Below are 16,476 nucleotides of genomic sequence, written 5' to 3' on the forward strand. Positions count from 1 at the left end.
TATTTATATTTTTATAAAACTAATTATTTATATATTTACATATACCAGCAGCGTAAGCGCAGATGCCCCACTAGTTTTAAGTAAAACTCATCATATTCAATTGATAAAATTAAAACATTAAATTAAACACATTTCCATACATGCATCCACTCTTGTGCAAGTATGTTGCTCTTACTTATATGCCCCTTTCGAACCTGTGATAATAATATTAAACACCATTGAGAGTTCGTACTAAAGAAACTCAATTCAAGCTAGGATAAGTCATTGACATATTAAATACTGTTGTTTTACATCAGGTAATGTATGGCTATCCATATAAATGCAAAAAAATATGATCTTTCATTTTGCAGAAATAAATCTCAATTACAAGCAATAATTCTTCTGAATAAGGTGACAAACAAAAAGAAAAATGAAGTATATATATACCCGATAAATCAGTATTAATGTTAATACTAGGATGTGGATGGTGTGCTTCCAATCACCAGAATACTATGTTGGTGATCAACTATGCTTGGATTTTCAGCTTCCTGTTCTTGTTGAGTTGCCTGGGGCTTATTGAAAGTATCAGATGGGATGTTGATCCCGGTGAACCCAACCATAACAACTGCAGCTCCGAAATAATCCATAAGACTAGGAGCATGCCCGGTCAAAGTGTCCACAACAGCAGCTATTGGAACCTGAATTGTGAGACCAGCAGTAGCGACTGTTGTTGTCGTCAAGAGAACGGCTTTCGCCCATAAGTAATCACTGAGCACATTATCTAACAAACCTGTCAGGAAAAACAATGTTAGAATACCATAATTTATCAATCACCCATTCTTTTCAATGATATCTATTATACAACAAGGATTTCTTGTGAAGCAATTCAAGCAAACAAGGGCATCCCATTTTATCAAACACTTGATTTCATCAGAATTTTGCTCTTGCAGGGAGAACAAAGAAACTTCAGTCCTGGGTTCACATAAATTCATCATTGTTTGCATAATCTAATAGCCTTCAAGCACCAATTAACTGTTTCATTTATTTCTAAGTCTGATTCTACTTCTTTACATTATACTGTGCTCTTGTGATTATATACATACATATATATATATATATATATATCATCCCGGACAGATGTCTACTAAATTTCATGTGCTATCATTATTACTATTTGTCTCTCTCAAGTATCTATGTAGTACCATATCTATATACAATTTCACTCATGTTACTACATTAATTGGCAAATGCCGCGAAGCTAAAAGTCTTACAAATAACCAGAAATCTTGCTGACGTTGAAGAAATATGAAAATGAAGCTACTATAAATGGAGATTAATGGGTGAATTTTCACAGGCCTCAAGATGGATGAGAGCTAAACCAAGTCATTTGCGAGTGGATGTTAATATGAAAGAGTGACAGAATAGAACTAAGCAGATGTATCACAAAGTTCACCTGATCCTGCAACAGATTTTATTTAGGATACTACAACACTTTAAACCAATTTTTCAATTTTGGTTTACATTAATATTTTAGAAAATAACATTTGCATTATGAACAAACAATAACATTTACATTAATGCCTTGATTTTGAAACATCTAGTAGTGGCATTTTTCCTACACTATTATTAAGTGAATGAAACAAAATTAAAAGCGAACTTGACAATGGAACACTAAATGCAAGATAAAAAATATAAAACCAAAGAGAGGCTTCACTAGAGAATGCTATCTTCCAACTAAAACATCTTACTTATCTTGATTAACAAAACATTTATGAACATGAAAATGAATTTATTAATTGTCATGTTGAATGAACCATTATCGTATTATTGCCCTAACAAAATTATTAAGAGATAGAGGAGATAAAGCAAGCATTGCCTGAAAGGCAGTATTTAATAAATTTCTTAAGAACTACAGTAGAGAATCATATGGAACCAATTATAGAGATGCATACGCACCTTTCCCAACGATAAGACCAACTTGCTCCCATGTAAGCTTATGAAAGGGCTCTAGTCTTGTAAAATGCAAAACCAGTGCAACAGGGAAGAACAATACGAGATTGAACAGCCCAAGAAATCCAAGGAATTGGGCCATACTTGCTTGACCTTCTCCTTTCTTTTCATCAGGCAATTTTTTTCTAATGAGGGTGATGTAAACAGCATATAATCCAGCTGACAAGAGAGCAAGAACGTCTCCAAGAAGAGGACGTGTAGCAATTGCATTTACTCCATTTCCTGAATCAGCCAGGCTGACTATTATTGTTCCCATCATGCATAGAAGGACACTAATTAGCTTTATCCACGTAAATGCTTCCCCTAGAAAAGCCAAAGACACCAAGAAAGTGAAAAGGCTGGAAGTGCTGCTTAGGATGGTATTGGACTGCAAAAGACAATAAACACAAATGACAACATTGTTTTCTTGCATCAATAAAGAACCAAAACCAAAGACTTATTTTTACCAAGAGAAGCACATGCTTATGGGGTGAATAAGACACTTACGGTAACAGTGGTATATTTGAGAGACAGATTGAACGTTAGTTGTGCTAAAAACCAGAAAGGACAAATTAACAGGCTGACTTTTGCCACTTCAGTTCGTGTCCATCGTCCTTTGGCATCCAATTGTTTGCTGCTGCTTTCACCAGCCACATAAGTTCCAGAACCAGTGACTGCATCATCCTGACCAGGCATTATAATTTCTGAATCCTGAATCCGAGATTCAACTCGAGATACAACATCTCCACGATGGCTGAACAACAAATTTGGATCCAAAACATTATCACTCTCCTTTAATAGATTTACAACCTCTGCATCTCCAGAATGAATTGTGCTTACTTTTTCCTTATTTTTACACCAAACCCATATATTTACAACTGAATCCTCAAAATACCTTCCAACTTCAACTAAAGGGAGGTAAACCACAAACAGTGAGTTGCAGATATAGGTTATTAGGAAAGGTGATACCCCAGCATCAACAACTGACTGAACAATATAACTAGCGGCAATCCAAATGGCGGCAACTGCAACTACATAGATCAAACCTATATTCCAATCCCATGTCTCTTTCCCCGACCATTTCAATGAACCACCCATTCCAACTTGATCCAACTTATAGATGTCCTTTGTTCAATGAAAGATACTCCGGCATGCTGCTGGAACAGAACCACAAAATTTAAGAAGATTTAAAAAAACGACAAGATACATACAAATAATGATAATCCAAGTGAAAATTTTTAATAATAATAAAAAAAAAAAGTCTCTGTTTGCATCAAAAGTAACTAAAACCTAGAAATTTGATTGATGATTTAAATCAACCACAAATTTATAAACTAGTCCAATGAGTTCAGTTGGTGCACATGCACTAATAGCATCACGAGTAGCTATGAAATCACTAACATAAACAAGTTTTTCAATTGAATCTCCGTATCCATCAACAAACATTAAAAAAAGAAAAGATAAAAAAAAAAAGGCGGCTCTTTTTTAGGCACAAAATAAAAATTTTCAATCTTTCCCCACCTCATCAAACCTCACATTACAATCAATCCTAAATTTACTAAATTCAACGAACGATACTACAAATTAGGGTTCGCAACAAGAATTGAAAACAAAGCCAGGTTTTAACGACACACCTCATAAAAAAAAACAACCATTAATACCAAAAAAATCAAAACCCTAATGCCTCATATTGATTCAACAACAAAGCATGCGAAATCTACCAATTTCAATCATATATATGTCTAAAAATCGAGAAAATTAAAGAAGAGAAGAGGGAAACCTTAAAAGACAAGGATTGAATTGAAGAACAAACAACAGCAGTGAAGAAGGGGAGAGATTCCGGGATCTTTTTCTCTCCGATTTCAACGCGCTAGATCACGAGGAGAGAAGGAGACGACTTGGATTGGGAGGTCGTTGTTCAATGGAGAGGAACAAGACTCTCCCTCGTGCTCGAATTAAGTTTAGCAAATAAGCCCCTATATTATCAATTTATTGCTAAAAACTCCATCACTTGTGACTATTTAATTAAAATTTAAAAGAAAAATCTTCCTTTAGTCCTCGCCCCCTGAAAAATACTGAAATTAATTTCAATGGCTCCTTCAAATTTTGATGTCTTAATTTTGAAATATTTTTGCCTTTTTATGTGAAGATATAAATATTATTAAATATTAGATATATAATTTGTTTTACTTAAAAATATATTTAATGGGTTTTAATTAAAATTATTTAATTTAATTTTAAATTAAATATCAAAATAAATGACAAACTAGTATAATTTCCTCGCTCTGCTTCAGAGGTTTTAAAATATGTATATTTGCATGAATGAATATTGATGATAATTTTCATTTCTAATAAAGCAAAAAAATACAGAAATAGTTTTTACTTTATCAAGTCCTGAAAGTATTCTTATGAGAATATTTTCGTCATCATAACCCATGTCCATCAAAGCTTATTTATTCAAAACAATTGTAATTGAATATATATTATATGTGTACCAGTATGCAATTTAGAATTATGTAGCATATATGTAAATATATTAGCTGCATAGTATTTGCATTAAATTTATTAGTATAGAATCAATGTTAAAGTGAGCATGTGCAACCCTATTTGACTAAGCCTGAATTCTTCATAAAAGACGTGAAGCCCATCATTTTATGTTCTGACAATTAGTAACAGTAAGTAAAAAAAAATTAAAATATAAATTTCTTTAAATTTGATTCGCACAAGGGTACATCACAAGTGTTTGTCTTGTGCCTTGTTTGATATTCATAGGACAATATAAATCAATATAAGACAATTAAATATAAAATTACTATAATACCCTCTATATATTCCTATGCTATTTTGGAATAATAAAATTAGCAAAAAAAAAAAAGAAATATTTTAAAATTACTTGGCACAAATATATTTTTAAAATTTTAAACATATTAACTGAAAAATATATTATAAATTTTGTTAGCATTTCTTATCTTATTAAAAAACTAATTATCTAGATATTTTTATTATAATTCACAAGATTAAATATGTTTATTATAATTAAAGATAAGAAGCATGCGGTCTTAACATAATAATCTTGTTTTACTTAATAAATAAATCTAAAAAATTTGCATAGAAGAAGATCGGTAGATCTTGAAGGGTGCCCGGAAACCCTAGAATTCTCAAAGTGAATAGAAAGTAAGAAGGAGAAAGGCAAGAGAAGAGGAGAGAGATTTGAAGAGGAGAGTGTCACAGCGGAGGAGAAGGCCGGGGAAGGAGGTTCACAGCGGTGGATGAGGTCGGGCAGAGAGTTGAATAACAAATGTAAAATTGGATGTGATTTTAGTTAATTGTTGTAATTTTTGGATTTGAAGTGGGCAAAACTGACTTTTGTTGTGCTATCTCATAACTTAAAACTTGTACCGTGGTTTTGGTGGGACAATTTTTTTTCCCAACTTGTGCTGTATTCAAACACGTTGTTCTGATGTACCCTAAACACATTTGCAAATCAAACAAGAGACAAAAGAGTTTGTGTTGTCCTGTAACTCATTTTTCACATATCAAAGGGACCTTAAGCTAAGCATAGTTTTCTTTTCTTTTCTTTTTTAATAATCACTTGCATCAAAATCTATTTCAACAAAAGCCAAAGTGTGGAATTCGAATATGACAATCTCAAAGTCTTATGACTGTAAGTTTCACTGCTTGGTTTTGCATACCTTCAACCAATTCTAAAATTTTCTTTGTGCACATTCTTGATCGGAATATAAATTAGTACAAAACTTAGTATTATGCTTTTAAATTTGACAAAATAGATTAACAAATATTTGGTACATTATTTGTTTGGTTTTCCACTATCTGCAAATTTATCCAAATAAGAACATATCAAACATATTTGAATTTGTAACAAAAAAAAACACAACCAAACAACAAATGAATGAACAATCGAATTATAAAAGTAAGAAAACTATGACAGACTAAATAATAACATTATAAACACATGGGAGCATAAAATTCTTATGTGAAAAACAAAGTTATACCGAGGAAGAGAATGCTATGAATTATATTAGAAGAGAGGTCAACTTTAAAATTTGTTGTTCATCTTTATTAAAAGTTGGGCTAGTTTTTTCATTTTCTTCTACAATAGTCCATCCGTGTATGATTTAATAAATATAAAACTATTAATACATCATTTTCATTTTTTTAATTTAAAAATAAAAATTGTTCACCAAAATGTATATCATGCTAGGTTTGTTAAGATGAAAAGTAAGAATATAGGAGGAATATCGGATTAACTATGGGTTGTTTTGCACATGTACCACTATAAAAACCCATAATTCATTGTCTTCTTCTATAAATGTGCAATGTTATTGTTTTTCACATATACCCCTTGAAACAATTAAATTTAATATAATGATTTTCACTTTTCAAAAAATATTAGTTTTAATTGGAAAGGTCTTATTACTAAATTAATGCCGTATAATGAATTTACCCATGAGGTTTTTATAAATAATATATCTTCATTGGAATTCGGTTTATTCACTTAATTATAATTATGATGTGGACCCCACTTGTATTCAATTTCTTTTCATATAAAAAAAAATTTAAAATCTTAGACCAATCTTATCTTTGCACAGATCGTGAGCCCCCACTTTCCTGGTAACCGCTAGTGGGTATGTGATAAAATAAAATTATAAAATCAAAGAACTTCATAGCCTTCCTCCCTCAGCTCGTTGATCAACTTTGGGGGTGTGTGGCAAGGACGAGAAAATTATTCGTGTCGAGTGCTTGCCTAGGAGTATTTGTGGTAGGTTCCCTTGGTCCTTCTTCGAATTGTTTATCTTTTATTAGTTTTTGTTTCGATTTCCTTAATGGTTAGGGTTTCGCCTCTTTGTTTTAATCTATTCTAGGGTTTTCAAGTGTGGTCAAGAGTAGCTGGTTTTATCCTTGAAAAAGTTAACAGGTATCTTGCCCTTTCTTAGAACTCTGTATGCTTTGATATATTTTTAGGGTTAAATTATGTTCGGGTTCTGGATTTTGGAAAAATAGAGAAGAGAAAGAACGGGCAAGACTTGTGTCATTTAAATTTTGTAGTTAGTGAATAATTTCAGGATTCTTCTTTTAAGCCGCCACTTTAATCTCTATTTGATCTCTGTTTTAGATGAGTGGCAAGTGTGTGTGTGTGTGTATATATAAAAGTAGAATCCGCCAGCCACTTTGATTTCCATGTTGATTTCTGTTTTAAGTGATTTGTATATATAGATATATATAAGAAGAATCCTGCACTTTGATCTCTGTTGTAGTGAGTGGCTAGTAATTTCATCAATTACATTGTTATTTTCAAAAGCTAGTATAGGTTGTCAATAGGGTTATTGTTAGGTTAAGAGTAACCATGCTATCCATTGAATGCAAATGTTTAATTGAAGGCTTGTACTTTGTTTACATGCATATATATATCAAATTGGTGGCTGGAATGATTTTTCAGTTCTGCCGCCCAAATTGTAAAGGTGTGTGTAGATATACATATATGTATACTATAATTGTTAATTGGTATAAAATTTCCTGTCATTATAAGATTTAATACATGGTACATCCATGTTATGAATAGTAGTTAAATCATTGGTAACTGGTTAATTTTGTTTTTAGGGTTGATCTTGGTCATAGATTATTTTATAAACTTGCCTATTTAATATTTTAGAGGCTTGTTGATTGCTAGTCAATGGATATCGTATTATTTAAGCTGGGAATTCTAAGTCAAGATGTAATGTTCATGTTTTAGGGCCTTTGTTCGAATTCTGATTTTAGGGTCTAAGTGGGTTCTATAGCTTGAGGATTTTCCAGGTAAGTAAACCACATATAAACATATATATATATATATATATATATGTGTGTGTATTAAATTTTGATTACCGACAACGATCTACATAATTATTTAATTACTTTGAGTTTACTGTTGAAAGAATGATAGGTTAATTTAATACTTTTTTTTTTTACTGCTGTGCATACCTTCACTGTCAGAATTTACAAATCTTTCATGTGTTTATTTGTTTATTTAACTGATTAATCTCTAATAATTTAATTAATTATATCACATGTTCTGTCAGCAACTTTCAGTTAATTATTATATGATATACTTTATTATTTTTTATTTTTTATTTTTATTCTGAAATCTATATAAACCTTTGTTATTTGTGAATCACTGAATTGTTTGAAATTCACCATTCAATTTGTTAACCTGAAACTCGGTGAGGGGTTCTTTGTATACTTAAGCATTTACCGATTAATCATTGAGCTATCAACTATGTTTACTTAAATTGTGTTCATTATTTGTTTTTACGGATTAGATTATGAATATTGTGATTTAATTATTGATTAAGTTAAGTCATTATTATTTTGTAATAATTGGAATTATTTTTCATTAGAAAAAAGGGATCACCGAATTTTACTATTTTTGCATTGTCAATGATTTTGGACTGGACATATTTTGATATAGTAACCTGTAGTCCCCAAAGTAACTTTGCAATAACCCTGTCATTGGGGGTTAAACACTAACCGTGTCGACGCGTACTCTGACTCTGATAAGAAATTAGTTTCGCACCGTTCCGTCGGTGGAGAATAAGGGCCTTTGAAAATCTGGCTTGGGTAACCGAGGGTAAATAGATGAACTCTGACAATCTGACTCGGGTCACCGAGTTTAAATAAATGAATTCTGTGGTTTTGTTTTTGGCATTAGTTATTTGGGGGACATATATACTCCTTCACTTGAAAAATTATGTTTGTTTGAAATATCCTAAAATCTAAGTTTTATTTCTACTATTTGTTGTATAATATCACACATAAGCATGTTTTGTGAATTTATTGAGTTTTGTGATCCCTATATTTTTAGTGGTTGCTTACTGGGCTGTCAAGATCATAAATAGTGGTTTTTATCCTTTTTCAGATCAGGAGTAAGTGTGTGGTGGATAGCTTAGCGGGGACCGTTGAGCGAACACCAGTTGGTTATCATGTAAATAGTCCTTCTGTTGTGAACTTGGAACTGGTTATTTGTTTAAGCTTTGAACCTTGCACTTTTATTTTCCATGGATCATAGTTGTAAACCTAGTTATTGTATCCCTTGAATTCTTATGTTCTTGTGATGTTAGTACCTTGTTATATCTTATGTTGTGAGACAGATATTGAGGCCTTGTGTGTCCATTGGGTCTCGACCTTATGGGTATACAGCTGTTTGTCAATGCCTCGGGCTCAGGCCGTGACATATAAAGTTTTTTAAGGGGCTATTTGGTTACCCGTAAGTAGATGTGATGCAATTTGATTTACAAGTAAAATCCCAACATTGGCTATTTGGTTTACTGTGAAAGAATCTATGCTGTTAATTAAGTTACTTTTTTTTGTGTTTTACTCCATTTGGAATTGGCCGTAAGTCCAAATGTTGCATTTCCTTTTTATAAAAGTTACCCCTTCGCTCGATCTCTCTCCCTCGGTCCAGATTCCGATCTTCTTCATCCTCACAACTGTGCTCACAGGATATCCTCTCCTCCTCTCCCTCATCTGCTCAGCCTCCAAGGGCTTCGTCGCTGCCTCCTAGGACTTCGCTCTTCGTGTTTAGGGTATTGCATCGACTTTGTTGGAAGTGTGCCAAAACTTTTATCTTTGAAGCGGAGGTGAGCTATCGCCTGCAATTAATGGTACTTGGCTTCTGTTAGGTTTTAGATCTGTTTTCTTCTATTGATGTTGCATCGATCTACTCCTCTCCAAAATTAGCTCCTTTTTCTCCTTTTTGTTTTTCCCCTTGGTTTTTGGCTTTTCTTTGAACAAAAGCCTTTGATAGGGATGAATCTTCTAATGAATATGCGTTCATGAGTCTTTGAGTTTGATGAATTTCTTTTTTTTTTTAAATTTCTGTTTGATTTTTTTGTCTGTAGTTGTTTTCCCTTATGTTTTTCCCCTTTGTTTTTGCATGTTTATGGTCATGTTTTTTGTTTTTAATTCTTGTTTCATTGATAGTTGTCTTCCTTAATTTAGCCATGATGAATTTCTTTTATTTGAGTGCCATTTATAGTCAAATCACATGATTCATATGAATAAGGATTGAGAAATTAACGACATGCATAATCCTGCATTTTAGAAATATCCAATTCCATATCTTTTAGGATGCTTATTGTCATGAGTAATTGTATGTTATTTTAGGGATCGGCTAAATCATGGTCTTTTAGGATTTGCAAATGATATATAAGGAGCTATCCTTAGTGAATCAAACATTTAGATCTTGCATTAATTGAGTTTCTTTCTTATTAGGCTTGCTTATATTTGTTTCGGCATATAGGAAAGCATTTCATGCTTCATTTAAATTTGATAAAATGTTAAATATTCTGAGCAAATTGACTCTTACGTCAAAGAAAAATGTCCTAGCTTTCATCTTTTTGTCCTTGATTACCAAGTTTTATATATATATATGACTTCTGGTGGGTAGTCCATTGAGTAGAACTTGTTTGTTGATTTTCTTTAATATGTTGGCGGTTCTTCTATAAAACTCATGCGCTGCGCTACATATAATTTTAAAATTTTTATTATTTTTCAGGCTATTTCTACAGTAAGCTTTTAGACACTCCATTTCTTTTAATACCAAATTTTGTTGAACATTTTATTAAGTTATACTGTTTGGTTTATCCATTTATTGTTAGTCCATTTATTTCATTATAGTTTCAAGCAATTATAGTGCTTAAGGATTGCAAATTGGTTTTGTTCATAGAAGACATGTTGGTTTTCTTCCTGTTGTGTTTTAAAGAAATGTCCACAATCAAAATCTTCTAAAAATTTCAGCTAAGTTTTGTTGTCTGTTTTTTAAAAGGATTGGTCTAGTTATTCTTTTGCGCCCATTTTAAAAGGTTATCTTCTGAATTATTGGTAGTTAGTTTTTTTTATATGATAAGCGTTGCTATTGCATAATGATATGTTTCTTTTAACGAGAGTAGAGGTGGCCACGGGCCGTTAATCGCGGCCCGCTTGGATCCGGCTCACTGCCCACCGACCTGCACCCGACCCTACGGGTGTAGAACCCGCCGGTCCGAAGTCACGTGAAGCCGGGCCCGGAACCGCCCGGCTTCCATTTGACTCGAGGGCCGGGCCAACCCTGCCGGGTTAGTCCGTTGGCCACCGGATTGGCCACCATTCAAAAAAATTATTCAAAAAAATTCAGAAAAATAGGAAAAAATCGAAAAATTTTGAAAATTCAGGAAAAATTCAAAAAAATTTTTGTAGAAAAATAAATTAATTAAGACCCAAAAATTTAAGACCACGTAGTTTCCCAAATAATAAGAGATGTCCCCACGACATACTAAATTTCATTAAATTTTAAATTACACTAAATTGAAAATAAAACTCATCTGTAATTAATTCGCCACACGCCCGAATCAAGTCGCTCACGTATCCTCCCTCTGCGAGAGGAATCAAAACCCACATAGTTCTATTACTATGCAAAAGAACCCGTCACCCACTTACCTAATCTGCATCCATCTAAGTCTCGCTGACCTCAATGATCGCTGTTATCGAGCCGTGTGTGCTCATCTATGTTATCTCGTAGAAGAAATCACTAGCATCCGGACTTCCTGTTCTCGCTTCTGTGCCGACTCTGAGCACGCTTTCCAGCCATCCGCAAACTTGAATTTCAATATTTTGTAAGGGTCAACTATGAACGTGTCTAATCCAACATGTTTCCACCGCACTAAAAGTCCGCCGCAAGCCACCGTGAGCATAGAACACGCATATCCTTTACCATTAGTGAAAAGAATGGGGACTGGATTTCCATTACCTGCCACCACATCGAGGACGCTGGAAAGTCACGCCTGTGGTTGATTTCTTTTGAGAACCTAAGTGAGTGTTTAAATACAAGTCAAGCTCGATATCGTGATCCCCTTTGGTTTCTTCTTCGCTCGCCTCCGCCAACGATTCCTCCACCACCGCTAGATTGTCCCATCGTCTCTCGTGAACTCTGTGGAACTATACGACTATATCTAATATAATAACTATCATATAATTCAACAAGTCGATTCCTTGTATCAACACACTCTTACTGACATCCACAACGCGTCTGAGTCCAGGGCTCAGATTCTCGAGTATCCATGATACTATGGCAAGGTCATGGGAACCGCTGGGAATCTTGTCCTCCATTGAAACCTAAAAATTTGTAATATGCGCCCAAATATTCTTGCAAATCTTCTACCTTTCGCCTGGATCAAAAACAAACGCAACTAAAGCAATGAAGATATATTTTTATAATAAGACAACCATTTAATTTTCATAGTGATCAACGCACTAAATAATTGTGGATCTAATCTAAACTTCCAAAATTGTTCAGCCACGTCAACATCACCATATAAAAATAAACGGGAAGTAGGGAAAAATAAACTTGCATGAAAACAAATTAGTACATGTGTTAAAAACCTAAATAAATCAATAATACGAGCGTATAATTACCCAATTATACTCATATAAACAAAACCAACCATGAATTATTAACAAAACTTAGTCTAACAATGTCCTATAGGAACATGTGCACAACAAGCTCGATAAGTTGAGTTCCATCTTGTTTTGACATCTTTAGAATTTTTCAATTTCATGTTATAGTGCTTTACAATAGCGAGCCCATTGTGTCATGAGGGTCATGCTTTTTCCCATATAGCCACTGACCTCCCTAATGTGGAGTACAAATTTTTAAGCTCTTTTCAAACCACTCTGCACATACATAAGTTTTAAAACATGACAAACACATCTTATATAGAAAATATTTGCCACCACATGAAGGCTCTCAAAAATCTTCTAGAGGTGTAATTGAGGTCAGACATGGAGGCATTATCTAAAGAAATCGAAAAATTTTTAAACATTAAACCAAATTCTTCAATAACTCCACGCATAAGTTTATAAATATTATCGGCGCTATGAGAGTCGTTGAACACCCTAAAAGTGAGAATGCGCTTTTGGATATTCCACTTGTCGTCAACCTAGTGTGCCGTAATACCCATAAAAGGATTTTCATGAAAAACATCGGTCCAAACATCGAAACATAAAGAAACTGAAGAGTTAAAAGTACGAAAATACTCACAAAGTTGTTCCCTACCATTCTTGTATTGTCTGAATATTGTTCTTTGAATTATTCTCCGTGAAACCTTCTTGCATGCCTAGCATACAGGCGTCATTAATACATTCTGAACTTGACACCGTCTCAGCAAGTCGAACGCAGCGCTCGACGGAAATCTGTCTCAATTTTATCCCCTCAGTATTTTGCTTACGTGAAAATGTAAATAGAGACGATCGAGAACCCTGCACCTTCATCTATAGTGAATCTAATTTGTGACCGCGATCGAGCATGTCCAAGCTTGTCCGGATGCTTTTCTCCAAGTGCCTCGAATGTGCCATATCCTCCACCCCTTACAATGTTTAAATTCGAACCACAATAATTACATTTACCATGTGTTACAATGCTTTTCATTATTATACAATTTTGTAAAATGAGTTTTAAAAAATGTTAGATTTGAGGGCACTTTGACTGGAGTTGGTTGCTTGTTCAGCTATGAGGGTACATTAACCGCACCGATTGCTCCATCAGGGCTCTCAAAATTTTGAAACGGATTGCTTTTGAGTAGGTAGTGGAGATGGAAGTCAACCAACAACGTTTCCCTCGAGAGCATCCACCACGTGCAGTTCAGATACATAATATCTAAGAATTCAACAACTAATTTCATTCAAGTCTTCAACAAATAATTTCATACAAATATCAATCAATACAACAATTTTATTTCATTCAAGTGTACAACAAATAAATTTTATGCAAATATTTACAACAAAACCACAAGTCTACAAATATTTACAAATAATAACTCATGCAAATATTGATACACAAGTCTACAACTAATAATGAAATAAATATCAACAATACAACAACTAATTTCATCTCAAGTGTACAACAAATAAATTTTCATGCAAATATTTACAAAAACTACATGTCTACAAATATTTACAAATAATAATTTCATGCAAATATTGAAAAATACACAAGTCTACAACTAATAATGAAATAAATATCAACAACGCAACAACTAATTTCATTCAAGTGTACAACAAATAAATTTCATGCAAATATTTGCAAAAAAAACCACATGTCTACAAATATTTACAAAATAATAATTTCATGCAAATATTGAAAAATACACAAGTCTACAACTAATAATGAAATAAATATCAACAATACAACAACTAATTCTATCTCAAGTGTACAACAAATAAATTTTCATGCAAATATTTTACAAAACCATCATGTCTACAAATATTTACAAAATAATAATTTCATGCAAATATTGATACACAAGTCTACAACTAATAATGAAATAAATATCAACAATACAACAACTAATTTCATTCAAGTGTACAAACAAATAATTTCTCATACAAATATTTACATCACAAGTCTACAAATATTTGCAAAATAATAATTTCATGGAAATATTAAAAAAATACACAAGTCTACAACTAATAATGAAATAAATATCAACAATACAACAACTAATTTCATTCAAGTGTACAACAACAAATCTCATGCAAATATTTACAAAAACACAAGTCTACAAATATTTACAAATAATAATTTCGTGGAAATATTAAAAAAAATACACAAGTCTACAACTAATAATGAAATAAATATCAACAATAAACAATTTATTTTCATTCAAGTGTACAACAAATAAATTTCATGCAAATATTTTACAAAAACCACATGTCATAAATATTTACAAATAATAATTTCATTGAAATATCAAAAAAATACACAAGTCTACATACTAATAATGAAATAAATATCAACAATACAACAATTTATTTCATTCAAGTGTACAACAAATAAATTTCTTGCAAATATTTACAAAAAAAACCACATGTCTACAAATATTTACAAATAATAATTTCATGCAAATATTGAAAAAAAATACACAAGTCTACAACTAATAATGAAATAAATATTAACAATACAACAACTAATTTCATTCAAGTGTACAACAAATAAATTTCATACAAATATTTACAAAAAAAACCAAGTCCATAAAAATAATAATTTTGTTCAAGTCTACAAAAATAATTTCATGAAAATATTAAAAAAACAACTCTATGAAAACTACAAATAATAATTGCGTGTACTTTTTAAAAACCCACAAGTTAAAAATTAATTTCATTCAAGTCCACAAAAAATAATTTAATGCATTTTTCAAAAATACCACAACTCTAAACCGATAATAAAAATAAATATCATAAATACAAAAAAAAATAATTTCACTCAACTCTACAAAAATAATTTCATGCAAACATTAAAGAAAACCAAGTCTACAAAAACTACAAATAATAATTGCATATACTTTTAAAAACCCCACAAGTTAAAAATAATTTCATTCAAGTCCAAAAAAAATAATTTCATGTATTTTTCAAAAAAACCCACAACTCTAGACTAATAATAAAAAATATCATAAATACAAAAAAAAAATAATTTCATTCAACTCTAGAAAAATAATTTCATGCAAATATTAAAGAAAACCAAGTCTACAAAATCTAGAAATAATAATTTCATGCATTTTTTTTAAAACCACATGTTATACTAATAATAAAAATAAATATCAAGAATACAACTAATAATTTTGTTCAAGTCTACAAAAATAAATCCATACAATTATTTTAAAAAAAAAACAACTCCATGGAGTCCACAAATAATAATTTCATGCATTTTTTGCAAAACCACAAGTCTAAACTAATAATTAAAATAAATATCAAGAATTTCAACTAATACTTTTATTCATGTCTACAATAATAATTTCGTCCAAACATTTATAAAAAAAAAATCAACCAAAACTACAAATAATAATACAACTAATACTTGCATCATTAAAATAAGACAAGCCTACAAAACTATGACTAAACATAAAAATAAATAAATTATTACCAACCTTCTTAATTGGGGACTTCCAAAACGTAAATAATTAAGAGAAAACCCAAACTTGCACCACTCTAAATCTACAAGACTCCAACTTGTAATATTAAGCCTTGATTATAAACTCTAAGAATCCAAATAATTAAGCTCCAAGATTCCAAATAATATGTGTTGAGAGAGTAAGATTAAGAGAGGATGAGAGTGAGAGAGTTGGGAAAGAGTAATAATTGGTAAAAACTAAATAACATGGGGATAGGGGGTATATATAGAAATTTATAAGAAATGTTTTTTAAAAAAAAAAATCTGATTTTTTCAAATTTCAAAAATTTGAATTAAAAAAAAGAAAAAGAAAAAAGCCCAACGGCTATTACAGCCGTTGGGCTGCACGGTTCCAACAGTACCAACCCGCTGGGTTGACCCGACAGGTTGGAACCAGGCCCGGTCCTATGCTGGGTCCGGCCCGGCGGTTTGACCCGGCGGGTAACCGGCCCGTCTCTATGACGGGCCGGTTATGGATTGTTGGCCCGGCGGGCCGGTTCCGGACCGGGCACATGCCGGGTCAGGTTGCCGGA

General features: G+C 32.2%; 1 protein-coding gene across 2 annotated transcripts; it reads right to left on the reverse strand.

The window, feature by feature from the left end:
* Positions 1 to 316: 316 nt before the first annotated feature.
* Positions 317 to 3,922, reverse strand: LOC120250364 (uncharacterized vacuolar membrane protein YML018C). 2 transcript variants are annotated; one of them, XM_039259171.1, is made up of 4 exons: positions 3,749 to 3,922; positions 2,476 to 3,122; positions 1,936 to 2,356; positions 317 to 769 (listed from the first exon to the last, which is right to left on the reverse strand). In XM_039259171.1, the coding sequence occupies exons 2-4, from the start codon at positions 3,064 to 3,066 to the stop codon at positions 453 to 455; spliced, it is 1,329 nt and encodes a 442-aa protein (XP_039115105.1). In that variant the 5' UTR covers positions 3,067 to 3,122; positions 3,749 to 3,922; the 3' UTR covers positions 317 to 452. The 2 variants fall into 2 exon arrangements, with proteins under 2 accessions (XP_039115105.1, XP_039115104.1); XM_039259170.1 differs by having other exon boundaries at positions 2,476 to 3,125.
* Positions 3,923 to 16,476: the final 12,554 nt, after the last annotated feature.

Source organism: Dioscorea cayenensis, chromosome 19 (assembly GCF_009730915.1).
Source record: "Dioscorea cayenensis subsp. rotundata cultivar TDr96_F1 chromosome 19, TDr96_F1_v2_PseudoChromosome.rev07_lg8_w22 25.fasta, whole genome shotgun sequence".
Lineage (NCBI taxonomy): Eukaryota > Viridiplantae > Streptophyta > Magnoliopsida > Dioscoreales > Dioscoreaceae > Dioscorea > Dioscorea cayenensis.

Bases quoted from the DNA above. Each gene is read 5' to 3' on its own strand.
- LOC120250364 (XM_039259171.1), bottom strand. From the start codon at position 3,066: ATGGGTGGTTCATTGAAATGGTCGGGGAAAGAGACATGGGATTGGAAT. The intron at 2,357-2,475 runs GTAAGTGTCTTA...TGTCTTTTGCAG, and splicing joins TCAAATATACCACTGTTACC to TCCAATACCATCCTAAGCAG. The intron at 770-1,935 runs GTGCGTATGCAT...TTTTCCTGACAG, and splicing joins TGGTCTTATCGTTGGGAAAG to GTTTGTTAGATAATGTGCTC.